The sequence below is a fragment of the Gopherus evgoodei genome, chromosome 8, assembly GCF_007399415.2.
Source record: "Gopherus evgoodei ecotype Sinaloan lineage chromosome 8, rGopEvg1_v1.p, whole genome shotgun sequence".
NCBI lineage: Eukaryota > Metazoa > Chordata > Testudines > Testudinidae > Gopherus > Gopherus evgoodei.
Window position 1 is genome coordinate 98,024,180 of NC_044329.1, and position 27,798 is coordinate 98,051,977.

At 43.7% G+C, this 27,798-nt stretch overlaps 1 protein-coding gene and 1 long non-coding RNA gene across 2 annotated transcripts; one reads left to right on the forward strand and one right to left on the reverse strand.

Moving 5' to 3' along the window:
- Positions 1–333: 333 nt before the first annotated feature.
- Positions 334–26,528, reverse strand: LOC115656382. The gene is made up of 4 exons (XR_004001647.1): positions 26,060–26,528; positions 2,060–2,172; positions 1,903–1,971; positions 334–1,325 (listed from the first exon to the last, which is right to left on the reverse strand). It is a non-coding gene; the product is annotated as an uncharacterized LOC115656382 (long non-coding RNA).
- On the forward strand, positions 23,604–26,062 carry JUN (Jun proto-oncogene, AP-1 transcription factor subunit). The gene has a single exon (XM_030573023.1). The coding sequence runs from the start codon at positions 24,395–24,397 to the stop codon at positions 25,334–25,336; it is 942 nt and encodes a 313-aa protein (XP_030428883.1). The 5' UTR covers positions 23,604–24,394; the 3' UTR covers positions 25,337–26,062.
- Positions 26,529–27,798: the final 1,270 nt, after the last annotated feature.

A 27,798-nucleotide genomic window follows, 5' to 3' on the forward strand; every position in this document is an offset into this window, starting at 1 on the left:
TCCAGCAGCTTGGCTGCAGCTGTGAAAAGGCCTTCTGTAGGGAAACTGTACAGCACACACTCTGGGCCAGATCTTCACCCGGCTCTAATTTACAGCAGCTGAGGTTCTGGTCAATTTACAATTTACAGCAGAAATACTGACATACTTTAAGGATAGCAGTGTAGCTGGGCACTGTAGAAATCATACATTGGGCTGGAATGCCCTCTTCTTACAGTGCTGTTGGCATTGCTCGGCCTTTGGTAACATCACCTAAAATTCTAAGACTGCCAGGAGAGAAAGCCAGTTCACTTTTCTCACCATGCATCCAATGAAACCATTTCCAACTCAATCTGCTGTTTGTACTTGCCTTTATCACAGCAAACAAGCCCAGCCACAGCAGTAGGTTAATATCCTCTGTTTGGGATGTCTGAAACAACAAGCACTAGTTATTAAGTCCCACATTTGGTTGTGAGACTCCCCCGCTGTTTGCTTATTGAGTTGTGAATACTGATAAACTTCCTGGTCTGGCCCATTCATCCCTGATAAACTATGGCTCCTGCTTCAAATGACTGTGTGTCAGTTGTGGGTAGGAGAGAGTATTTGGGGAATTGCTCATTGCTAACAGAAAGATAGTTTGCAAATGACTGGTACATTCCCAGAGAAATATGTCTCCAGTGGCTACAAGGTTTATATTGTTTCATTGTACTGTTACAACAGGTGTTTCATTTCCACTCTCTGGTTTTGATTTTGGTGGCCTGAGATTGTACCACATCTTTTTGGGGAGGTTACATTTCATTCTTCCTGCCCAGATTTTCTTACAATATTGGTTGATCAGGTATCCATCAGTCACTCATCAATAAGAAGAAACTGAAAGGGACAATCCAAATTTAAAGAACTAAATAAATCAAAGTAAAACATTTCCTTTCCCTTTATATTTCTGCTGCCTCTGAAAAATCATGACTGAGACCTATCTCAATAGATATGTAACTGTATAATAATATTGTGTAAACAATTCTTATCCTGTGTCTGTGGTTTGCATAGTATAATACTCATATCCTCAAAAATATCATTTAACTTTAGCTCCACATCCTAAAATGATTCAGCCTTTGAAAAGAAGAAGTTTTGATCCAAGTTCATCTGACGCTTCAAAACTTCACACAAGAGTACTGGCATCTGCAACAAAACCACAGCATAGTCGCTTTACGTGCTACTTCTCAGACTTGTAAGACCCAGTGCTTTCAATGGACCACCACTTCAAACCTTGACATTGCTGACTGGCTTCATTTGTCTCCCATATCACATGGCAAGTTCTGAAGCTTCAGATGTGTAGTGGCATTTGCTCCTGGCTGGAAAAAGAAAAAGAAAAAAACAGAGCAAGAAAGCAGAAAGGAGCATGAGGTTCTAATTGTCTGAAAACCAGAAACATCTGTTGAAGTCATGAACAGTTGATTAGTGGAGTTCATTTCCAGGGTACAGCTTTCAGTGGATCAACTCTTCTATCTGAGCACTTTACTCGTCTTTGCAGTTACTGGGGATATTAGAAAGGATTAAACTGACCAGGCACGAGAAGCTTGCCACTTCTCTTTTTCCTCTGAATTTGCTAGCTAGATAATTTGTAGTTTATAGTTAATATAAAAATTAAAAATAGGTTTTGTAGGGATTTTTGTGTTTAGGCAGGTAGTTTAGTCGACCCTATTGTGCAATTCTAACCTGATTTTATCATGGCAGATCTGGTTTAAATATGCAGGTGTGTGTGTGCCTTATGGAAATTAGATGTTCATGAAGGACAAACATGCAAGATGTTCTAGATCCCTAAGAGAAAGGCACCTCCTGAGGTGTTCTCATTATGCTCTGGCTTTTTCCCTTTGATTTACCTTGAGTAGAAGCCTCTGCTTCCTCTCCTTTATATAAGGACAGACTTACCAGCCCAGGCAAGTGATATTAGATCAATCTCATCTGCTCTGAAAGAACCAGTTCAATCTGGCCCAGGACCTGGAAGCAAAACATTCCTCTAACAGCATTTCCTCCCACCCTCCCCAATGCCACATGACTCCCTTCTTAAAGAACCCTTGCCCCTTACCGATCTTTACCTGTCTTTTAGTAGTTGGACTGGACAGGTGAGGGAATCATCGGAAGTAACATTGGCCTCCTGGGTGGAGAAAGCTGTGAGCTCTGTCTCTAGGCTCTTGCCGTCTGGAAGAAGACGAGTGGTGGCAAATACTTAGATAAGAGGTGGGCAAACTATGGCCCGTGGACCACATCCAGTGGGGGAGGCTAGCTCCCGGCCCCTCCCCTGCTGTTCCCCCTCCCCTGCAGCCTCAGTTTGCTGTGCAGGAGCTGCCGGGGTGTAATGTATTAAATTGCTCCCCATGGGAATGTGCTATTTATGGAGCACCGGGACAGGCAGCTGTAAGTAGTACCCCGTAAGTAGCACATTCCCAAGTAGGGAAGGCTGTGCCTCCCCAAGTAGCCTGGCTCCCGCCCCGTATCCACCCCCTCCCACTTCCTGCCCCCTGACTGCCTCCCTCAGAAGCCCTGACCCATCCAACCCCCCTGCTCCTTGTTCCCTGACTGCCCCCTCCCAGGATCCCCCACCCCTAACCGCTCCCCCGGGACCCCACGCCATCCCCACTCCCTGTCCCCTGACTGCCTTGACCCCTATTCACACCCCCGCTCCCTGACAGGCCCCCTCAGACTCCCACACTTATCCAACCCCCCCGTTCCCCATCCCCTGACTGCCCCCTGGGACTCCCTGCCTTTATCCAACCCCTCTGCTCCCCGCCCCCTTAACATGCCTCTCAGAACACCAGGACTGGCAGCCATAAGCAATACACTGTTAGTAGCACATTCCTACAGGGAACAATTTAATACACTACACCTGGGTAAGGAAGAACCCCGATGTGGCCCTCAGGCCAAAAAGTTTGCTCACCCCTGACTTAGATTGTACTGCCAATCTCCTGTTCCATGACCAAGAGGCTGGGTTACTAGCTGGGGAATAGGGGCTTACAAGAAATATATTCTTGGTGAGCCACAATGTCATCAGAAACCTTGGGAATTCTGACACCAGTATTCCCCGTCATGGTTCAGTCAGGAGACCTCAGAATAATCTAATCACCAGCCAGCAAGCCATAGTAGAGATTTCTGCCTCCCCTTCACCAGAATATGGAGGAAAACACCATTGCACAGTGAGGAAGAAATGTTGGCGTGAGGACAAGTCTCCATCATTCACCCGAACTCCTTGGCCTCCCCTCAAGTGGTGTTTACAATAATTAAGCTACTAGTGTAGCTGGGACAATGCCATTTCTAATGTTGTTACAAGAAGCACTGTAGAGGCCTAGTTGAATTCCATTTTTTTAAATATTACATGATGTGTGTTGAGGGGAAACCAGTGGTGATAACTGTGGTCAGCGACAGATTATTTGCCTAGTGTAGATGGGGCATTATAATATAGGTAGACTTTCTTTGTCAATGTAACTAGCATGTTCTTATGAACAAGCAGTGCCAACTCCATAATCTCTTCCTGGATTCTGCCTAATGGGAACATCAGCCATTGATGGGGCAAGAAACTGGATTGTTCTCAACAATGTAACCACTGAATCCCCTTGTTGTGATTCATAAACACTTCGTGACTAAATTCTACGTCTCTCCCACCTACAGCATACAGGGTTGCTCTTTAAAAGAGAACCCTGGCCTCATGTAGCATGTTGTGTCAGAATTGGGGTTTCTGACACTAATAAAAGAATCTCCGAACCGCTTTACTGCTCTGTTTTTCTTCTCACTATCATTGGATCAGATTATGGCCCGACTCGTGTGGCAGCACAAGGAAGTGAGGGTGGCTCTTTCTCCCTTGTTCCAGCAGAGCCACCTGGCCGCACTTCTGCCAGCAACAGCAGGGACGGGGAACCGCTTGCAGAGAGCCACCTGAGTGGACCATAAGCACTCTCCACGGACTTCAACATTTTGACCACAGACACAAGGCTGACCCCTGCTTACTAAAGATCAGACCTTTTTAAGGTGACTAAATTTGGACACCCAAAAATTGAGGCACTAATAATCACTAGTCGCTTAAGTAAATCTTAGCCTTAATGTTTATTATCCATTTCTGCTAATATTCCTTATAGGATAATTCTCTTCAGGGCTAGATGGGATGTTTTATGTATTCAAAAGGAGGGACTTTCACCTCATGAAACAACTCCTGTGGAAATATCAGTTAATATTCTCTATAGGTTACCAGAACTCAACCAATAATAAATGTTTCCCCATTACTAATTCTATCAGTTCCAATTCCCCACCTACCATATAAAAAACTCTCCCAAAACAAAAATACCACCGGGGACTGTTTGTTGATCTCAGGTTCTAGAAATACAGATTTTGTAATAGTTTTGCATTGTATAGTTTAATTAATGGCCTGGGCACCTGGAGCCCAGGATAAGCGCTCTTTTATGTTACTTATTTAAATCCAAATAAGTAAACTATTTTTTCCACTTTCAAAAAAAATTAGTTTCATATAACTCAAGACCAGACATGCACCAGAGCCAGTCAGGCGAGCAATTCGGTAAAGGCTTTCTAGCCTTTTGTAGTACCACTTTCCATAAAAATCCCATTTACAAATAAATACTTCAAAGACTATGTGCATATGCATTGTTTTCACAGTAGTAGCCTATTAAACTGATCTGTCATGGAGCCTACCTTATCGTGGTGTTATCACAAAAAAAGGTAGTTGAATCTGTTTGCCCCTTAAACAGTAAGGGCCAGGTTTCAATACCTTTATTTACCTTATTCCACAGCAGATCCCATTGAAATCAAATGGAGGTGTTGATAGGAAAACACAGAGAATTAATATGGGGGAGGGGAGCTAGCAAGGGTTTGCGTTAGGGAGTGAAATTTTCAAAAGCTCCTAAGTGACTTAAGGACTACAACTTCTCCTGTGGGACTTGTGCTCCTAAGTCTTATTATCCTTGTTTACATGCAAAAGTTGTATTGCTTTAACTATATTGGCATTACAGCAGTAAAATCCCTTAGTGTGGATAGTTTATACCAGTAAAAATATAATTATACCAGTACAGATTATTCTGGTAAGGGAAGGGGAATAAGCTATACCAGTATAAGCAATTTTATACTGGTATAATCGTCTACACTAGGGGTTGTACCATACCCCTAAGTGACACTGATATAAAAGCTGTGTGTAAGCTAAACCAGATGTGCTTTTGAAAATCCCTCCCAGAATTGTCACGTTTAGGCTTAGGGAAATCAATGGAAAGACACTGCTGCTCTTGAGTAAAGGTGTAAGAATCTGGCCCTAAAAAAGAATGTGAGTGACTGGGAAAGAGGCAAGTGAATATTCAGAAACGGGGATTTCTTCAAAAATGTTGAAAAACCATTAATAGCTAAAATATTCCTTACATTTATATGAGATCCTTTGAGTTGGGACGCACCAAGGTGCTTTTCAAATTAAGGCCTCTCAACCTGGCAGCTGCTCCCCCTGGGTGCACCCCTGTGGCTGTTCAGGGTCCTATGGGGATCTGTGCTGGTGAAGGAAATAGCAGCATGAAGCAGCTTGCAGGATGGGGCCCCGCACCTTCACTTTGTTCACTGATTGCTTAATCACTACAGTAGAGGATCATCAAAACTGCCCATGTAAACTGACTGGCTTCCTTGGAAAGTGATGGTAAGATCCAGAATTATTGCTGCCGTCCTTGTAAGTAAATGACTGACCTTAGAGGGTTGTACGCTCTGTGGAATTCTACTCCTGGAGATCAGAGAGCTCAGGAACTGCCTTTTTAGGCAGGAGGCTAAGCAGAGCTGTTTAACTACTACTAGCAATAAAACTGACAGCGAACCCGGGAAGTGGCTCCCTACCCTTATAAGGAGAAAGACAGGTATTTCCTCAAGACCATATTTGGTACTGCAGGAAAACATACTATCAAGGTAAAGGAACATCTCCCGAAACAACGTCAGGATCACATGCACTCCACAGTTTCAAAGGGGAGACTGTTGCATAATATCAATGCTAATGCAATTTGCATCTCTCTGGCTCCTTTCATCTGAGACTCTCAAAGCACTTTACAATATTAGTGAATTAGGCGCTCACCACCTTTAGAAAGCAAGGAAGTTTAATTAAAAGATCATTTTCAAATTTGGGAAAGCAGATGACTGGTGGGAGAACAGCATGTCATTTTAATGCTACATTTTAAGGCAGTCAAGCCAAATTTTTCAAGAGTGGGTGCTATATTTAGCCACCCAGATTTCCAGGGCATTGAGCAACTGTAGTTTCCATTGATTTTAACAGGAGCTGCAAGATCCTCATCCAATCAGAAAAGCAGGCCATTTATTTCAGCATCTAGCTTTAGCAAATATGAAAATCTTGTCCTAACTGCCTTAAAATTAGAGCAGGTTAAAGATAATTATGGGGGCGGGAGGGGAATGTTTTCCCTTTGTTCACCTTTTTCATGAAATTGTTGATGAAATATTTCAAAATTGAGTATTATGACACAGTTTCAAAACACTTCAGCTCTGATCCACCAAGGTACCTAGGTATCTAAACCCTAGACTCAGGCATCCTAATCTTGGGTTTAGGCACCTAGAGTCTCAGTTTTCAGCTCCAGGGTGAGTCACAAGACTTCTGTTGAGCCCTGTTCTGCCTCTGTACGTTTCTCTCTGTAAGTTTCTGCCTCTGGGCAGAGGCACTGTTGCCTCATTCTAGGCATCCAGATGCCTATCTCCTGTCCAAGTCCCACAGCAAGTCACAAACAGAGAAGACAGGCACTCGGCTGTCTAAGTAGGGCCCAATCTGACAGGTGTGCTCAGAGACCACCTATCAGACCAGGTGCTGTTCAAAATCTGGCAGCCTAGGGGTAGGGGGCGCACTGCTGACCTTATAGTTTTTGTCCCAGTGGTTAGAGCACTTGTCTGAGATGTGGCAGCATTTGTCTAAGATGTGGTTCAATTCCCTTCTTTCTGCTAGAAGCGGAGAAAAGATTTGAACACAGGGTGTCCCACCCCTCGGGAGGATGCTCTTACTGCTGAGTTATGGGATATGCTGAAGTGGGGCAGTCTCTCCTGATGAAGCTGTTCCACTGTGAATAAATAACACAAGAGTGACTGGAGGAGGGGAACTGGACCCTGGATGTCCCCTGTGCATGGCCTAACAACCAGACTTCAGAGGGATTCTCTCTCTCTGGCCCAATGACTATTTCTCCCAAAGTATTTCTCCACAGTGGAGCAGTCTTTGGGCCAGAGAGAGATAGCGTGTAAATAACTCTGGAATCTGGTTGTTAGGGCACCACTGTAGGAGACCCATGTTTCAGTCCCCCTCCTGAATACATTGCCCAAAGTAGCATAGCTGGGGCCGGTGGGGAGCTGCAAAGTGGAAGCTACTCTGTCTTCATGCTATTTTTCTTTCATTTTCAGTTAGATCCATTAGTTGCAAGGTGTGTGTTTAGGGTGACCAGATAGCAAGTGTGAAAAATTGGGACACGGGGTGGGGAGTAATAGGAGCCTATATAAGAAAAAGACCCAAAAATCGGGACTGTCCCTATAAAATTGGAACATCTGGTCACCCTATGTGTGTTTCATTTTTGTTGTTGTGTACACAAGCACTATCAGAACTTGGAAAAGAAGAGAAAGTAGGAACTTAATGGGGCAGTGTAAAGGTTTTCTAGCTTGTATTTTCTTATGATGAGTGCATTACTCAAAAGGGTCAAGGCAACAAGTGAGTTATGTAGCCCATACCAAACAACTGTCTAAAACATCCTTATACCACACCATGATGGAGTCACCACCGTGTAAGAAATGTTATTACAGGAAAACCATTTTAGATACAATGGCTCAGATCCTCAAAGTTATTTAGGCTCCTAACTTCCACTGAAATCACTAGAAGTTAGGTGGAGCCTAAATACCTTTGAGGATCTGTTCCCATCTGCTACCAAAACTCTAAAAATCTACTGGTATTATACCTTGTATCCCTCCATCACCACTGTACTACTCTCTTACTCATACTTCTTTCGAATCTTGAGATCAGCCGTGTAGGCCTTCCAGCAGGGAAAGCACTGTAGCTGCTAAGCTAAGATCACATCTGAAAAATTAAAAGGCCTCTTGCAAGAGCCACATTCCTGGCTAATGCTCCCTGCCTAGTAGAGTGCAGGGATGGGTTCCACTTCCTTGAAACTCTCTACAGTATTGGGAAAATGTATTATATTAGCAAACATATTGTTTAAAACACATTAGTTAACCAAACATGATTTAGCAGCTTGTGTAGATTCTAATAAGTGATGTTAAACAATGATTTAGCCAGTGGTGGCAAAGGTGGATTAGTCATAATCAGCTAACACATTTTTATATAATCATGTTTAAATCCTTTGATAACATGCTGCATTTTCCCAATATAGCCAAGGCCTAAAACACAGTAAAAGCTTCTAAAAATTACCTAGTATTACTCTTATCTAAAACAATATTACAAATTAAAGGACCAATGGATTGTGAGCTATCAGAATTATAAATAAATGTGTCCATTGAAAAGGAAGGAGATTCTCAGATTCCCAATGGGATAAATCCCCCATACTTAGCCCTGAAGGGTCACAAGATATTGGCCCTCCAAACTTGTCACTAATTCAGGAATGAAAGTTACCCATCCTGTGCCTCAGACCAGAATGATCTGGGGGGAGAATTCCACATTTGGAGAAAGAAAAACATTTTTGTGAGTGTTTTTTTAAAGCTTCTCAAGGGTTTGGAATGCTAGGAGTAGTCTTGGTGGAAATAGATTAGCAGACAGAATGTAGGCAAGGTGGTCAAAGGTGCATGGTTAGTGCAATTTATCAGATGGATAGCACCACCGTGTATGTGGTACAGTTATGTGTCTTATCTTCACGGCCCTACAACCAAAATAAACCACAGGGAAGTCTTGGAGTCTGTGACTGTGTTGTCTTAAGTGCACACCTCTTGAGGTGGTGACCTAGAACACACCCCACATCTTTAACTTTATGTAAGACAACATCAAAACAAACCTAAGATGTATTTTTCCCCTTGGGACTCCCACTGAGACCCTTTGATGTCTTGTTCCTAATTGTTTCTAATTATTGTGCTCTGGGTTTTCCCCAGGATGGTATGATTGTCTACGTTGTACACAATCTCTTCCATCCAGATGATTCCCAAGGTCTTTAACACAGTGATTGTTCTAATAGAACACAGCAACACTACACCAAAGGATACCTGATACAAACGAAACCAAAAGCGGAATTTAGATGATACATTCTTTCTGGGTTGGAATTTTGGCCAAGATACAAGAGTTAATACCCTGAGTCTTGTGAAAAGAAATTCTAATGCAGATATTGAAAATGAAAGTGTTTCTTGCAAATGAGCTCTTTTGAAAATCTGACCATTTATTTAGGTATCTTGGATGCTTTTGAAAATTTGATTGTATCTATATGTTTTCAATTGGATGAAATCCTGGACGTAGTGAAGTGAATAGCAGTTTTGCCCTTGACTTCAATGGAGCCAATATTTCACCACTAGTAGGTAGGCATCGTATATATAGGTTCTGTATATAATTAATTAAAACCTTCTGTCTGTCTGATTTATTTATTTTCAATTTTTCATTTTAAGATTTTAGGAACAATTATTCATCTCTACATTTCAACGGTATATATTCTCTAGGTGTCCCTGTTACTCAAATACTTGTTTACACAGAGGCAGGTTACTTTTTGTAAATGTGTGATTTTTGTGAATGTTCTCTAAGACATTAACTACAGTTCTAGTCTTTTTCAGGTCCACTGTCAATAAAGGCCCAGATCCCCAAAAGTATTTAGGCTACAAACTTCCACTGAATGCAGTGGAAGTTGGAGCTTAAGTACTTTGGTGGACCTGGGCCAAAATGCCTAAATTTTAAGTGCACACTATGTCTAAACCTGTGTAACTGGCACACCAAGAAAACACAAACAGCTGTCCTGTATTTGGGCAGCTATTGGTGTCACACAGTTTTAGAGTTAATGTACATCTATCAATTAAGCTTTACTAAGGCTGTTGATGTTCCTCTCTATTGTTCCCAGCAGCGGACTGCCCAGCTGCTGTGCATGGAGGAAGGGGGAACTCCCATAAGAATTGGAAACACCCTCATTTGGCTTGGAAGACACCCGCCTAAGAAAGTGCTCAGTGTGTATAAAAACAACCCTAGAGGAAGCGCAAATATATACAGCCAGTACAGGGAGGAGGCAGCAGAGAAAATAAAAAATGTTACAAAACAAACAAATTAAATACATTGTTTTTAATCTGCAGGACCTAAAATATGTCTGAGAACAGCTTAACCTGAGGGGAAAAGGTTAAACTTTGATGACAACGTTTCTGTTGTTTTTATACCACCTCTTGTGGGGACAACACTCAACAAAAAGCCACAGGGGATTTTGGTACTCACGGAAATACATTTTACTTTCACTTGCATGGTAAATACTTTTAAAGGTGTGTTGCCCCTGACTAGATTCCCCCACCTAATTCTACAAAAAACCACTATGCACAGGTCACCAAAAGGCTCGCTTTCAGACGGGACACTGTTCACTTCAAAGATTATTATATGTTTCCCAAAGTGTGTTCACACAGGTCACCACAGCCCCGGGTTAGGGCAAAACCGGAGCTGCCCTGAAGATCTCGATGATGGGTATTGATGGATGCTACATGGACACAGAGTTCCATGGGCTTTTCCTCTCTGGTCTCCCCCCTCCAACTTTAACCCTCTGGTGTCTGTTGATACACAGATCTCCTCTGGCGCCGGGGTGTTTGGAGGGAGCCTGGAAAGCGGCACCATTCTAAGGGGAAGAGGTCTTGTTTTTCAGACTCTCTGGCCGTTAAAGAACACCCCCTCGGTTACCCTTTCCCAGGGGCGGGCATTGTTCTGCCAGCGCCGAGCCGTGTTTACAGAACGTGCAGTGGTGCAGCCAGGCTGGGCTGTCGCAATCCGGCGCGGCAGGACAGAACGTGAACGCTGGCAGGCGGCTCCCACGCCCTGCGCTTTTCAGGCTCCACATGACCCCAGTGGCACCCTATCCCTGCAAAGGGAAGGGCTGCAGCTTTGTTTACACAACACGCCGCCCTGACAAGGGCCTTTGTTCGGCTGAAACGCGGACCGATTTGCTGCTGCCGACGGTCAAGGTGTGTTAGAAGCAACTTCAAAGCGCGGCTGAATGAGAAGTATTGAAATTCGCTCCATGGGCTGTCCAGTGGCTGAATAATTCACTTTGGGGCCAGATCCTCTGTTGGGGGAAACTGGAGTCGCGCCATTGATTTCAGGGGCACTTCAATGACTGCCACTGAGCGCTGCTGATTTACACCAGCTGCGGATCTGCCCCATGGCTTGTTAAAACGTTATTATTATATGTGTTTTGGGGAGCATCCAGAGGCTGACATGAGGAACACAAGACTCCCTTCGCTGTACAGATGGGAAACATGGCCTCTGCCCTGCAGCTTACACTTCAGTTGCTGTATTTCTCATGGTATCTTGTGGTTAAGGCATGGGAGTTGGCATTATGATTATTGAATTCTTTTAATAGTTGCCAAGAGACTGGCTGCGTGTGACCTTGATCCGGATTCTGCTTCTCTATGCATGGGTTTCCCCATCTGTGAACCTGAGAGAATACTTACCTATCTCTTTTGCCAAGAGAAATTCATTAACCTCTGCAAAGCATCTTGCAATCCTCTCATGGAAGATGCTATATGAGTGCAAAGGATTATTATTCTGCAACACAAATTACTACAAATAGAAATGCTCAAAATAATAAAGCTGCCCACGGTAGTAGGCAAATTTCTGGGAATTACATTGCAGGAAGTGATAGCACAGCCCACCACTCCTGTCTTCTCCTGTAAATGGCTCTGAGGCCTCCACTCTGTGATCACTCCTATGTACTTTATTTGTGTTTCATCCTCCTCCACTGTGTCACAGTCCCATGCCGCAATTCTTATTTAGTGTCATACAATCATAAGAAAGAAAAAAGAGATTGAGATTTGCCTTTCCTTCCTGTTCTCTGCTGCTACTCTTGCAGTTAACAAGCTCATTAATCCCTTAGCTCTCCCCTGTCCAGGCTGATCCAGTAACTAGTCATTCCTTTCCTCCTGGGAGGGAGGGTAATTAGATGTACAGTGACCAGAGTGCTGGTCCAATTTCTGGTTCTCAGAACTCTGTCACAAGGAACCATCATAGAATCATAGAAATGTAGGCCTGGAAGGGACGGGACCTCAAGCCCCCTGTGCTGAGGCAGGACCCTGTGCTGAGGCAGGACCACATATTCCTAGACCATTCCTGACAGGTCTTTATCTAACCTATTCTTAAAAATCTCCAATGATGAGGATTCCACTGGAGGATCGACAATTGTAAATGACACTGGTCTGAGATCCAGCACTTGCTGTATTCAGTCCTGAATAAGAGCCAAAAAAAAAAAAAAAAAGGAATGCAAGACCGAAGGATAAATAAACACTTTATGATATCCTGCAATCCAATGAGGCTAGAAGCAAAGGTTTTATATGACTGCGAAGCCAGGTATGCCATTCCCATAGTGGTAAAGAGCAGTGATTCTCAAGCTTTTTAATAATGTGAACCCCCTTCCTCTAGTCTGAACTCCATACCTTCCCTGTGGCAACTGGAGTCAATCTTTAGGCATTTCTATACTTCTAATAATATCTAGCTGCTTTATAGCACTTTTTATCCATAGCTCTCAGAGCGCTTCACAAATGAGGTCAGTAACACTAGCCCCATTGCATAGATGAGGAAATTGAGGCATGGAGTTAGGAAGTGACTTGACCAAGGTCACCCAGCAAGTCATTGACAGAACTGAGAAAACAACCCAGAGCTTCTAAGTTCTGTCCCTAACTCTAGCCTCAATTCTACTCACCCACTTTAGTGGGGTAAGAACTTATTTTTAGACAAAATAAAATTACTTTATTCATTACCATCACTTTGGAATAAGTAGGAAGGTGAACAGATTTTTGCCTGGCCTTCTGAATTTTCATAGCTGTTTTGAAAGGTTAGATATAGATATACATCTTCACATCCCCCAACTGATACAGTGATAGATGCTCTATAATAAATACAATAAATAAAAGATAAGATTTTCTATTATTATTATTATCATCATCATTGGCTGTGGCTGAATTTGTTGCTTCCATTGAAGGGACCCTGGATCTTTGACCTAGATGGCTACTTGAAGCTTCTGGCAACAAGTTGTAAACATCCACACCCTGAACATTTACGCCTGGGCTTGCTAACTTGCCAGCTACGCACCTTTTCCTATACTGCAATGGCTTTGGAGAAGGGAAAAACATTAGCTCAACACGTGCCAAAGGGAACAAAGCTAGGTCACATCATTAGCTCTTACCACATTCATGTTTACGCTCTCTCATATGGCTTAGCTGGGTCTATGGCCAACTTCTGGCTGAATCGAAGTCTCACCAAATATGTGCACATTGCAGATGGTACCCAGATCTCTGCATACTGTGCAACCTTGTTCAGAATGTTTCTTTCCAGTTATAGTCCCTAAAATATAGAACAGCTGAATCTCAAATAGCATCTATCACAGCCTTCGACTTGTGCACCGTTAGCTTTCTTCTTTCATCCTAAAGTACACGATCTCACCATAATGTTCCCAATGTACTAAACATGTATTTTTTAATATATTTTGTGCATTCCCAAAGGACTGGGTAAACAAAGTGTCCTCTCAACCTAACTAATGCATTGGCCAAAGGTACTGCTAGTCGTTTGTGCTGCACTTCCTCTAACATCTAAGTGCACTGCCCACTTCTCCCTGCCCATCATTTTGTACCTGCTGTACAATCCATAAGATCCCAGGGTGATGCCAATACCAATTCTCAGTCTACAGTATTGTCTGTCCCTGCATCTTCTTTGAAAAAACATCCTAGCCACTCCATGCCCTCCTCTTTCTTAGCCATTCAGTAACTCCTATATCTCCTACAAACTGACCTCAGAAAAAAAAATTACTCTGCCACAAAGACTGAAATTTCCCATACGTACTGCATGGGTAGCTACCATGTAAGGCTCCCTACAGAGCTCTGCCAATTTGCTCCATCTCCAGGGCCATTTTAAAAGGCTTACTTACTACTGATGGCCAACAACAGTGCCAGCTGTGAGTAAGAGTGCTGTGGTGTGGACACCAATTCTTTAAAAGCTAGATTGATACCACCAAACCATTTCATACAGGACACTTTACAACTGTCAGATGGTAATGACTAATGATTTTCACTAATAACTTGAGTCCTGATTTGAACCCCTAACCTACTGATGAAAGGCTCCAAAACTCATTACAAATTCCCTGTGCTGTCCTTTACATTTGTGCCTTTCTGGTCTCACACAGAGTCACTTCCTTTCCTGTGCTGTCTTTCCTCTTTGCCAGGAGCCCTGCTGCTCCAACAGCTGCTGATATAGTGTGAGGCTTCAGCTTTGATAGGAAGCCAGGTTGTTTATTAATTAAAAATACAAGCATTCCAGAACCTTTCTGGGGTCATAATCAAATGGCTTTGAAAAGGAAGGCTATCTTATCAAGGGTTCTGAATTGTTAAACCTCGTTAATCAGAAATTTTCAGTCATATCAAATAAATAAAACCAATAGTGTTTGTTGACATTACTTATGGAGAAAATGTGCCACTGAAACACACTTTTTGGAAATGTTAACAAGCCAGACTTTGAAACACAATGGCACTTATGAAGCTTGGTGCTCCACAATGGAAATGGAATTCCGTCAAGCCTGAATGAAGTTTCCAGAGTTGCTCTTTTTCCTCAAGCCAGTTAAATATCTTTCAAGGCTGTGTATTCATCTGCCCCCCACTCCAACTGTATTTGTGTATTTCTATTTGTATGTTATAAATAATAGATTTTTTCTGCATGCTGCCTGCCCGCCAGGCTGGAAACAGCCTTCTGTTTCCCATATGTCACATATCCTCCCACTCTTCCTTTATATCTCACCTTTAAACCCCTTCTTTCTCTGGACTCTCATTGCTGATCAACTGCTATTCTGCCAGCCTTACTTTCTGTAGTGCATCTATCCCCCACTGTAAGCAGTACAGGCCAGCGACTTCATCCAGCTGTGTGTTTCATAAACTACTGTGCACACCTCTGGTGCTACAGAAATAATAAACAAGAAAGAGACTACAGCCATGAGATTCAGATCTGGAATACCCTACATGTTTGGGGGAGTTAAGAGCCAGGATTTTGACTCATACCCATCTCTAATAATTCACAATAGCCGTTAACTTTCACCTAGCCAGTATATCAATGAAGGGATATTGTGCAATAACTACAGCTGGTTGAATAATAAATAATAATAATATTAATAATAAATTGATTGACAAAAATATCCCTTAACATGTATCTGGTGATTATTCAATCATTTATAGAGCTAGATTGGAAGGGGGGGAAATATTAGTGAATAATGTTATGTAACAGCTGATGGGAAAATCATCAGTTGTTTGTGAATACTATTATTTGATCAACTCTAGAGATGACCATGGCAATCCTCTTCTTCTAATTGTTAAATATAAATACTACAGGTTCCAATTACTTGTACAAAATACTTGGGAAAAAAAAACCTGAAGTCCAAATGAGCAAATAAACATTGTTTTCAATGTTTTTTCCTGAACTTCTGCACCTCCCCTCAGTACAGTTTATGTCACTTGCCTTATCATGATTGGTGCCTAGTGTTGCTGTCCTGGCCAAGGGGTAACTCAGTAGGTCTTGCAAAGTCTCCCAGCTTTGCCATTCACAGCCTTGTCTCTCTCACCCATCATTTCCCTCCATTCCATCAATACATAATTTGGAGGAAATTCGGTGATTCATTCAAATGATGGGGTGGAGAGACAGACTAAAGAGATTGATAAGAAGCAAGATTAAAAGGGATAAATAAGTGATGACTAATAGGGGATGGAGGAGAAAGACATGATAACTATTTTCAAGTGTTTGCAGTGTTGTAAATATGTTGGTCCCAGGATATTAGAGAGACAAGGTGGGTGAAGTAACATCTTTTATTGGACCAATTGTTGGTGAGAGAGAGAAAAGCTTTTGAGCTTACAGAGCTCTTCTTCTGTCTTACCAAGAGAGATTGTCTCTCTCACCAACAGAAGTTGGTCCAATAAAAGATATTACCTCACTCTTGTCTCTCTAATCTACAAGTGTTTGTAATTTTGATAAACTACAATTTTATAGGCCCACTTCAAATGCAAAGACCAGGAATAGCATTCTGTCCTACTTTACAGGAAACCTGATTTCAGCCATCAGCCCCAGAGTACGTCTACAGTACGGGCTAATTCCGATTTTACATAAACCGGTTTTATAAAACAGATTGTATAAAGTCGAGTGCACGCGGCCACACTAAGCACATTAATTTGGCGGTGTGCGTCCATGGTCCGAGGCTAGCGTCGATTTCCAGAGCGTTGCACTGTGGGTAGCTATTCCATAGCTATCCCATAGTTCCCGTAGTCTCCCCCGCCCCTTAGAATTCTGGGTTGAGATCCCAGTGCCTGATGGGACAAAAATCATTGTTGCGGGTGGTTGTGGGTAAATGTCGTCAGTCATTCCTTCCTCCGGGAAAGCAACGGCAGACAATCATTTCGTGCCCTTTTTCCCTGGATTGTCCTGGCAGATGCCATAGCATGGCAACCATGGAGCCCGTTCAGTTGTTTTTTTTTACAGTCACCGTATGTGTGCCGCGGACAGAGGCGATACTCCAGCGCTACACAGCAGCATTCATTTGCTTTTGCATGATAGCAGAGATGGTTACCAGTGGTTCAGTACTGTCTGCTGCCAGGGTAATTTGGCAATGAGATGACGGTTATCTGTCCTTCTGTGCTGTCTGCTGCTATCATGGGTGCCTCTGGCTGAGGTCGGCCGGGGGCACAAAAGCAAAACTCCCCGAGTCAATCCCTCCTTTATGGTTTCTAAAAATAGAGTCAGTCCTGCCTAGAATTTGGGGCAAGTGTACTAGAGAAGCAGTGTATCAGAGAGTACAGCTGCTCTGTGTCAGATCCCGCAGAAATGATGAGCTACATGCCATTCACGGGGGGTGCTCCTGCAACAACCCCACCCGTTGCTTCCCTCCTCCCCCAACCTTCCTGGGCTACCGTGGCAGTGTCCCCCCCATTTGTGTCATGAAGTTATAAAGAATGCAGGAATAAGAAACACTGACTTTTTAGTGAGATAAAATGAGGGGGAGGCAGCCTCCCACTGCTATGATAGTCCAGGCAGTACAGAATCTTTTATTTACATAGGAAAGGGAGGGGGCTGATAGAGCTCAGTCCCCAGTTGCTATGATGAGGACGGTTACCAGCCGTTCTGTCCCATCTACTGGGAATGACCAGGAATCCTTCCTATTTTTACCCAGGCGCCCCCAGCCGACCTCACCTGAGGCCAGCCAGGAGCACTCATGGACTGATGGTGACGACGGATATCAGTCATATCGTACCGTCTGCCACCAGGGAGGGGAGAGGAGCAGATACCGCACTTCACTGCTGCAGCATCGCGTCTACCAGCAGCATTCAGTAGACATAGGGTGACATTAAAAAAAGTCAAGAAACGATTTCTTTCCCTTTTCTTTCACGTGTGGGAGGGGAGGGAGTAAATTGACGAGCTATTCCCTGAACCACGCTGGACAATGTGTTTGACCCTACAGGCATTGGGAGCTCAGCCAAGAATGCAAATACTTTTTGGAGACTGCTGTGGACTGTGGGATAGCTGGAGTCCTCAGTACCCCCTCCCTCCCTCCATGAGCATCTGTTTGAGTCGCTGGCTTCCCGTTACGCTTGTCACGCAGCACTGTGTAGCCTGTAGATTTTTTTTTCAAACGCTTTGGCATTTCGTCTTCTGTAATGGAGCTCTGATAGAACAGATTTGTTTCCCCATATAGCGATCAGATTCAGTATCTCCCATACGGTCCACGCTGGAGCTCTTTTTGGATTTGGGACTGCATCGCCACCCGTGCTGATCAGAGCTCCACGCTGGGCAAACAGGAAATGAAAATCAAAATTTCGCGGGGCTTTTCCTGTTTACCTGGCCACTGCATCTGAGCTGAGATTGCTGTCCAGAGTGGCCACAGTGGTGCACTGTGGGATACCGCCCGGAGGCCAATACCGTCCATTTGCGGCCACACTAACCCTAATCCGATATGGTAATACCGATTTTAGCGCTACTCCTCTCTTTGGGGAGGAGTACAGAAACCGATATAAAGAGCCCTTTATATCGATATAAAGGGCCTCATAGTGTGGACGGGTACAGCGTTAAATCGGTTTAACGCTGCTAAAATTGGTTTAAACACATAGTGTAGACCAGGCCCCAGTCTCTCACTCTTCAAGCTGAGGTACAGCTTGAGAAGCTCCAGTGTTTCCCAGTTTTACTCTTCCTGAAGGATGTTAGTGGTGAACAAAGCTTCAAGGTTAAAGATATATGAGGCATGGGGGGAAAAGTATTCTCAAAGCTCCTATAGAAATGTGGAAAGAGGTGGTGAAAAATAAGAGACACTTTGAATGTAGGTTTCTTATTTTAGGCATGTTATAAGGAGCTACTTTATTTCCACAAGTATTGTTTCCTTTGCAACTGGAGTTCAGACTACTATTTATGCCTTTTCAGATGGTCAACAAAATAAACCCAAAGCTCAGAAGGTGGCTGGCAATTATTGATGAAATCACACAGTATGTCAACTGAATTCTAAATGTTTAAATCTATGCTTTATATTTAAGTTTTCAAAGTGCCTGACTCCTTCTGCGAGTGTTGCCAAAAAAAAAAGTGCTCACTGTAAAAGTGAAAACACAGTAACTGACCCATTGTGTGTCTGAAAAATGGATATTGTGTGCCTGAAAAGGCCATTTAATTATTCAGATCATCTGATTGCTTCATGCAGCCCTGTATTGATTGATTAGAAAACTCTATAAATCAAAATCTGTATTACCATTGGTCAAAGCAGCTGCCTGTCACATCAATGGGAATATATAGTTAATTTCCAGTTCCTACCCACAAGTAAGTTTACTCAGGCATGTAAATGGATCTCATCTACAAATGGCTCAGTAAGCGTTTTTTCATCTCACTGCACTATTTGCTTTAGGAGAGCAGGAAGAGAGGAGGAGGCCTAAAGTAATAGCTGATTGAGGGATCTATTCACCCAAAATTCCCAGCTCTGTGGCTTCTGGCCATGAAGACTCAAAATCTCTGCACCAATGGGGCCTAATTCTGATTCAGATTTTCTGAGGGTATGTGTACCCTGCAACAGGGAGATTGCCTCCCAGCCCAGGTAAATAGACATGTGCAAGCTCTGCTCAAGCTAGTGCCCTAAAAATAAGTGTGGATGTTGTGGCGCAGGCAGAGGGCTGGGCTAGCCACTCAAGTATGGACCCACAAGAATGAATGGACTTTTATTTGTGTGGCTAATCTGTGCTACCATTTGTGCCATACCATTCACACTGCTATTTTTAGTACGCTAGTTTGAGCAGAGCTAGTATGTATCTGTCTACTGGGCAGGGAGCTGCAGTGCAGACAGACTCTGCGTTCCGTGGTACTGAATGAATCTCAGTTGGTCAGCTGGGTACTGAGCCAAGATTCCCAATCTCCCACTGAGCAGATAGCCACCACTCATTTCAGATGATGATATACAGGCAACAAGCAGGAGGAAACAAGTGGAAAAAGAAACAAAGTCAATTTTTCTTTGGTTTCAACGCTGTCCAAGTATACTAAGCATTTTATGACCAGTTTAACTGTGTTGCTCAACTGATCCAATAGCCTCTAAATGAGTATCAGTTAACATAATTAGTGTTTGATGGGTGTCCGCCCTCGCAACAGGCCATGGTAACAACTTGTTCCCAGCAAAACTGGAATGACCTACTTTGACCCTGCCTGGTTCTGAAACTCCACCTTTGTGAACAGAAGGAAGTCAAAGCCTGCCTGGCAGCAAAGTGGGTGAAAAAAAACAGAAAAAAAAACACCCTACACAACAGTATACTAACAACCCACACTTCCACTCTCTGAAGTCAATGGAAAACTCATATTGATAACAGGGCAGTTGGATCAGACCCCAATGGAGCAGTAACCTGTTCTTCAGTTCGTACAGATAAAGTTGGCTAAACAGAGTCCTGAACAGTACACTAACCATATTCTTGCATTACATCTTAACTTGGCTTTGTAATGTTAGCAGCAAAAATAGAGTTAGGTAGATAAAAATAGTGCTCCTGGACAAATTAAAGATCATTGCAATCGTATTTAACTCTACTAAGATTTAGAGTTTATCTACATGAGGAAATTGACTGGAACAGCTATTGTGCAATAGCTCCCCATGTAGACACTCTTATTCCAGAGTAGAAGTGCCTTCAGCCCAAATGCTTATCAGTATTTAGGTGCCTAACTCCCATTAATTTCAATGGGAATTAGACACCTAAAAACCTTTGTGGATCTGGGCCTCTCTCTGGTTTAGTTTAATAATGGATTAAGCTAACCCAGAAAAGGTGTTCTTATTCTGGAATAAGAGTGTCCACAGAGGGAATTATTTCAGAATAGCTACAGCACTTTAAATTCACTCTCCCTTTTTCCAGAATAATTTCCCACAGTATACAAACCTTTAAAGAACTTGATAACTGCACATTGACACTACAGAATATAAAGATGGCACAAGAGATGGTAGTAAGTAAAATTTAAATTTCCCATTGTTGAACAGACAAATGAGAAACTGAAATATATCTTTATGGAATACAATTCAGGGCTGCCTGGGGGTGGGGGGGGGGGAAGTGGGGCAATTTGCCCAGGCCCCACAGGGGCTCCCATGAGAGTTTTTCAAGGCCCCTGGAGTGAGGTCCTTCACTCGCTCTGGGGACCCCAGAAAACTCTCACAGAGCCCGGGCCCCCAGAGCTTCTTCCGCTCCGGGTCTTCAGCGGCAGTTCAGTTGCAGGGGGTCCTTCCACTCCAGGACCCGCTGCCGAAGTGCCTTGAAGACCCGTGGCGGGAGGTCCTTCCACCCCAGGACCTGCCGCCAAAGTGCCGGGTCTTTGGCAGCAATTGGGCAGCGGGGTCCTCTGGGCAGCCCTGATACAATTTTATTTGTAACATCTTGAGTGTAGTTTTGATGACGCAGGGAAAGGCTAAAAAGTAAGTTAAAAATGAATGTATCTACCATTGAACAGGCTTATCATAGATTTAGAGACTAATTTATATGCAATGATATTGCTGATTTTTTTTAACTATTTAACAATTGGAGTTCTAGTTATGTGCTACACAGAATTTAAGTTTTCTGGATCAGAGACATATTTTGGTTACATGTACTGTGGCAATACGTTGAGAATCTTTACATAGTAGGCAATATGTTCAGAAGTGATTTAGAATTTCACACTATAAACTATTACTCCAAATGCTACAAAGATTGCACATGTTATTTGTATACCAGTTACTTTCCAAAAACAGTAGTACTGGCTCTTTTGCAAATTAATATACTGCTCAAATTCAAGTAGACGGTGCTAGAAAAAAGAATTTTCAAACTGAAAAAAGAACCTGGGAGATCATTTAGAAAAATAGTGGGATATGACATTTACTTCCGCTTTGGATTTGTATTATTTTTTTTTTAAATCCCATCTGGAAATGGAAGGAGTTCTTATGTCTAAAACAAAAAAATATTACTGGAATGCTTCACTTTTTAAAGTACTTGTTCAAATCCATGAATAACTTGCAGTTTTACATATAATAAGAGGTGAATCAACATTCGCTTGTGGAGTACATTTGCAAAGTTCCATAGAGCTGTTGCAATTTACACTAACAGGTAATTTGGCTACGTAACTTTTATAACTGTTTTACTTGTTAGGAGCCTAAGCAATGTGGATCTGTTATGCACAGTATAATATACTAGTCTTCTTCACTTCCTGTCCTAGACTAAAAGGAGTACCTGTGTCCCGATCATAGGACCCAATCACATTAGTCACTCTCTCAGAGCCTTGTTCACCTGTACATCTACCAATGTGATATATGCCATCATGTGCCAGCAATGTCTCTCTGCCACGTACATTGGCCAAACTGGCCAGTCTCTATGTAAAAGAATAAATGAACACAAATCAGACGTCAAGAATTATAACATTCAAAAACCAGTTGGAGAACACTTCAATCTCCCTGGTCACTCGATTATAGACCTAAGTGTCGCACTATTACAACAAAAAAAACTTCAAATAAATTTGTTAGTCTCTAAGGTGCCACAAGTACTCCTGTTCTTTTTGCGGATAGAGACTCACAGGGCTGCTACTCTGAAATCTGTCCTTGACTAGTGGCTGTGTGTTGCTAAGCAGCTGTTCCCTTCCACCTCGGAGGTGATGGCACGCCAGTGAGGCCTCTATAATACTTGGCACTTTTATTTCCCAAGAGCTTTAGACATATTAACAAATGAACCCTCCCCACACACCGGTGAGCTTGGCAGAGCGCATCGAGCCATGTTTTAACGGCAATGTCAGCACCTGCATAGGGCGGCAGATCCTTGGGGCTGGGAAAGCTCAGTGTGAACTGCTCTTTCTCGGAGAGCTGGTGCACCAGGGAGGCGAGACAAGGGCGCACCTCGCAGGGCCCAGCGGGGCAGGAAGGTGGGGGGAGGCACTGGCACGTCCCCCCCACACCCCCGGGGCTCACGCCTGCCAGCGAGGCACGTCTCTGGTTTGCACAGGGAGAGGGAATCACGTGGATTCAGTCCCGGCCGGGCGCCGCAGGTCCCAGGCGGGAACAAGTCGGAGGAGTGAGAGCACCGCCCCGAACCGGGCCCGCAGTGAAACCCACGGAGCATCGGGAGCTGCCTTCCCGCTAACCCCCAGCCGGGGGTGGCCTCCCCTCCCCGAGATCGGCCGGGACAGCGGCGGCTTCCCCGCCGCCCCCGGCCCCTGAGCGCGCAGGGGTCACGCAGCACGTGTGCACGCGCCGCGCACCCCCCAGCAGCCCGCCCGGCGGCAGCAGTGGAGGCGGGGCGGGGGAGGCATCACGTGCGACTCAGGTTCCTCCCCTGCCCTTCCCCGTAGCTGTTTTCTGCCTTCCGTCTGCTGCACGCACTGACGATAGTGCCACCTTAAGGGCCGTACCACCCCAGAAGGGGGGCGCTCAGAAAGCGGCCTAAAGGGATCCCGAGCAAGCAGCCCCGGATTAACAAAAATCCCCTGCTAACAGATTTAACCGTGAAGGCTCAAGCCGCAGGATTGACTAAAACCCCATTAGTCACCCAGTGTCCAAAGCAGCGTCTCCCTCTATGGGCCTGCCCCCACCCTCCCTTCGGTCCACCACTTGGTGCCTGCCTATTAAGGAGGCTCCCCCTTCCAGCCCAGATCCTCCAACCCCACCAGAGCGCTTCAGCGGGTAACCAGATATTCAAAAACAATACGTCAGCCCACAATGCCCTGCGCTGAGAACAAGCATTACCTCATCCCACAGTGCCCTGCGAGGTGCTGAGAAGCTTCTAGGGGTGGGGTGACCATGGAGACCGGCTCATTTGCAACAGGCCGGGCCAGCGGCCCGCCACCCCCCTGGGAGGCTGCCGCAGCCAATGGGAAGGCCGCGGGGTGACATCATGGGCTATTTTTGGTGGGTTACTGCTCGCTGATAAGTGTTGGGCTGCAGGCCGGGAAAGGGCTCACAGTGTGCGGCAGGCTCCAGGCAGCGGCGGCGGCGGGCCCGCTCCGGCAGCGCACAGAGCGAGCGGCTCCTGCGAGGCGGGCAAGGCACGGAGAGCGGCCAGGCGTCTCGCATCGCCCCGGCTCCCGGCAGGGACCAGGCCAGCTCGGACCCCGGCTGAGAGCCGGGAACGTCTCCGCAGCTGGGAGTCCAGCCGCGGGCAGAGCGCGGAGGGGAACGTACTTGGGACAACTTCTGCGCCCAGGGGTGCGGCGCCGCGAGCCCCGGGACTGGCAGCCGGCGGGGAAACGCTCCGACAAGTGGCCGGGCTCCGCAGCGCGCTCCCCACACAGCCCCGCAGCGGGAGAAGGGGGCAGAAAAGTGACCGGATTTCTGACCCTTCCACCGAGCGATAAGGCGGCGAACCTGCCCATCGGACACTCACTCCGGAGTGAAACTGTCAGGCGAGAGACTGGATTTCTCCTCCGTTCCCGAGTCTCACCCGAGAGCGAAATCCCAGAACCCGACACCAGGACTCCGGCGACCCAGTTCTCAGGCTGACTCTTTCTGGGGTTTGCAAAAGTTCAGCCCTGATGCGCTGAAGAAACAGGGGAAAAGAGACTCAAGCCACTTGTACGGTGGCCAAAAAAGTAAGACTTTACTTCATCCTTACTGATTTGTTAGAAAAAGCTTTTTCATTGTTGAAAGAGTTACACTAGTAGTAGTTTAGAGTGAAAGGTGAACTTTCTTTGAACGGGCCTAAGAAACCAAACGCGTTTGGCGCTGCTTAATTGTTATTGCTTTAAAGACAGTTTTGTGGACTGTGTTCTATGACTGCAAAGATGGAACCTACATTCTATGATGATGCCCTAAATGCTACCTTTGTACAGCCAGAAAGTGGTGGTTATGGATATAATCCTAAAGTCCTGAAGCAGAATATGACTCTAAACCTGGCTGATCCTTCAAGCAACCTCAAGCCCCACCTGAGGAACAAGAATGCTGATATTCTTACCTCCCCAGATGTTGGTCTCCTCAAGCTGGCATCTCCTGAACTGGAAAGGCTCATCATCCAGTCCAGCAATGGCTTGATCACCACCACTCCCACCCCAACACAGTTTCTCTGTCCCAAAAATGTTACTGATGAACAAGAAGGGTTTGCTGAAGGCTTTGTGAGGGCACTGGCAGAGCTACACAACCAGAATACGATGCCCAGTGTTACATCTGCTGCCCAGCCTGTTAACAGTGGTATGACACCTGTTTCTTCTATGGCTGGCAACAATGGTTTCAACACCACTTTGCACAGCGAGCCTCCAGTGTATGCCAATCTCAGCAACTTTAACCCAAATGCACTCAGCACAGCACCTAACTACAATGCAAATAACATGGGCTATCCACCTCAGCATCATATTAATCCTCCGATGCCAGTGCAGCATCCCAGGCTGCAAGCTTTGAAAGAGGAGCCCCAGACTGTACCTGAAATGCCAGGAGAGACTCCTCCACTGTCCCCCATTGATATGGAGTCACAGGAGAGGATCAAGGCTGAGAGGAAGCGCATGAGAAACAGAATTGCAGCCTCCAAATGCCGGAAAAGGAAGTTGGAAAGGATTGCCAGATTGGAAGAAAAAGTGAAAACTTTGAAAGCCCAGAACTCAGAACTGGCATCCACTGCCAACATGCTCAGAGAACAGGTTGCACAGCTTAAGCAGAAGGTCATGAACCATGTCAACAGTGGATGCCAGCTAATGCTAACACAACAGTTGCAAACATTTTGAAGAGACTGACTCGAAAAAAAACTATGATGTTGCAGTAGAGCAACAGAAAAAACAAACCCATAACAAGTGGCAGATGCATAAAGCTAATGGTAAAAGCTGAGAGGCATTGAGTCCTGCTTGCACCCCACAAAGCACATGTGTGGAAAGACTGGCGAGCCTTCAATTGAGCTAGTGCAAAGCAGCACCACTCTAAGAAGTGCTGTTCCTGCTCAGATGATACATCAGATCTTTGTTTAATATTGACCAAGACCTGCATGGACCTAACATTCTATGATCATTCAGTATTAAAGGTTAAAATGCAATAGAGACTGTAGGTTGCTTTCTGTAATACTCTTAAAGAAAACACAACTGGGAGGGAGGTTTGTGGGAGGTTGATTAAAAACTGAACTATACTGCCTGCCTTCAAGTAAATCGTGTATGTACATTTTTTTTATTTTATGAAAGCTGATTAATGTCAATAAACTACTTCATGACTTTGTAAATTATTTTTATGTTTGTTTTCTGTCCAGTAATGTTTGTAAATAAGGGTTTTTTGAGCACTCTGAATTTACCATTTGTAATAAAGTATAATTTTTTTATGTTTGTTTTTGAAAAAAGTCCAGAAATTTTCTATTATATATAAAAGTATTAAAAATATATTTCCTCTCCCACTTTTGCCAGTACCTAAATCAGGACTCTTATCATATACATTGAACTCTAAATGGTAGAGAGTGTTAAACTTACATTGTAACAAGAAGACATGTCTTGAACAATGTGTCAGAAGTGGAAAGATTAAACCACACCCTGTAACATAAACAGAAGTAGTTTATGCATTTTAAGTGTTCTGGATTTAAGTCCGATTGGATTGCCTACCATAATTCAATAGCACAATGTAGACAGTAGCTTTAAAAATTAAGCAGTTTGGAAGAGTTTACCATTGTATCAAATTGCCCTGTGCTAGAATAGTCTGAACTGTAACTGTCTAATATTAAATACTTATTAAAATAATATTCCCAACAATATCTTTAAGGTAGACAACTTCACAAAAAGTATATCCTTCATATGGATGCCTTCATTACTGTCTTAATTATTTCTAGATAAGAAGTGGTCTTTGTTCATGAATATTTGTAGTCACAATAAAATCATTCTATCACCCCTTTTCATATCTTGAATTCCTTTTCCCTTTTAGACATTTTTGCTGACTAAAATGTATTGACCAATATGAAAATTAGGGAAATTTAACATAATGGGGGAACAGAGGTAGCTATAAATTGAAAATTAGTATGTAAATAAAAAGACAGTTGACAATTTAGCTGTCATTTTCAATTTACATTTAAAAAATGAAAGTATGAGAATACTTCTGACAATAGAATGAGCACATAAACAATAGCTGAGGAAAAGTAATTCATCTGAAATAAACCCCTCTTTGTGGTAAATAATATAATTTATGATTTCAGGATTTTCAGCTTACTGGCTCTATCCAATTAAATGGTCTGGTTTATATCAATGTACTTAGAGTGATTTTAAAACCGTATATCTAAGAGATAACAGATGCTATGAAAAGCTAGGCAGAAAGTTTAATTCACAAATTACAGACATTATAGTTCTGATAAATGATTAATATTTTATAGTAGTCTGCCTGAAAGTTTTGTCTAATTAGTTAAAATACAAATAAGTGAGTACAACATGAAATAAGGTGACAGTCTTGCTTAACATCATCTCAGAATAAAACTATATAAGACAGACTGGTATTAAGTGGTAGTGAAACTTTGACACGCACATAAACTTTTTGCTACTATTTGAGCTCAGGATATGTTTCCCTGTATAGCATACACATATATTTCCTTTGAAAGGGGATCCTTTGCCCATGTTATAGATCCTTGGGTATCAAATCATATGCATGATGGATTGTTTCAAGTTATAATACTATAGTAAATGTTTCCCTCATTATACATGTGTTGGTAGCTGGAGTTAGCTTGAGTTTCTATTTGCTACTATCAGATACATAAAATTGTAACAAACACTTACTGAACAAAGGGTTACTGGGAGGATGCTGTAGATTGCCAAGAGTACATTTTGCTGATGTCAGCATCCCGGAAGGTAAGTTGATTTTGACCATATGTAGGAATAGAAAGAAGGATAATACACAGCATTGCTGGGTGTGACTTTGCAGGGACTTAACAAGTGCCAACTAGCAAAATAAGCAGGGTAAGATTAATTACCTGCAAAGGTACAGGTTTAACTCTTGACAATGTTGTGCTATGGAAGAGATCCTACTAATGAGGCTTTTACTTGCCCATGTAAGGTTCCCCCACACACCCTGAACAAATATTTCCAAAAATTCCATTTTAATTAGAGACAGCTGCATGACATACTGTCCCACCCATTCATCATCATACACACACTTAATGTTACAGTTATGGTGTGTTCTATCTCATAAATGACATTTGATAACGTAGGAAAAAGCTTGATTACTAGTAGCA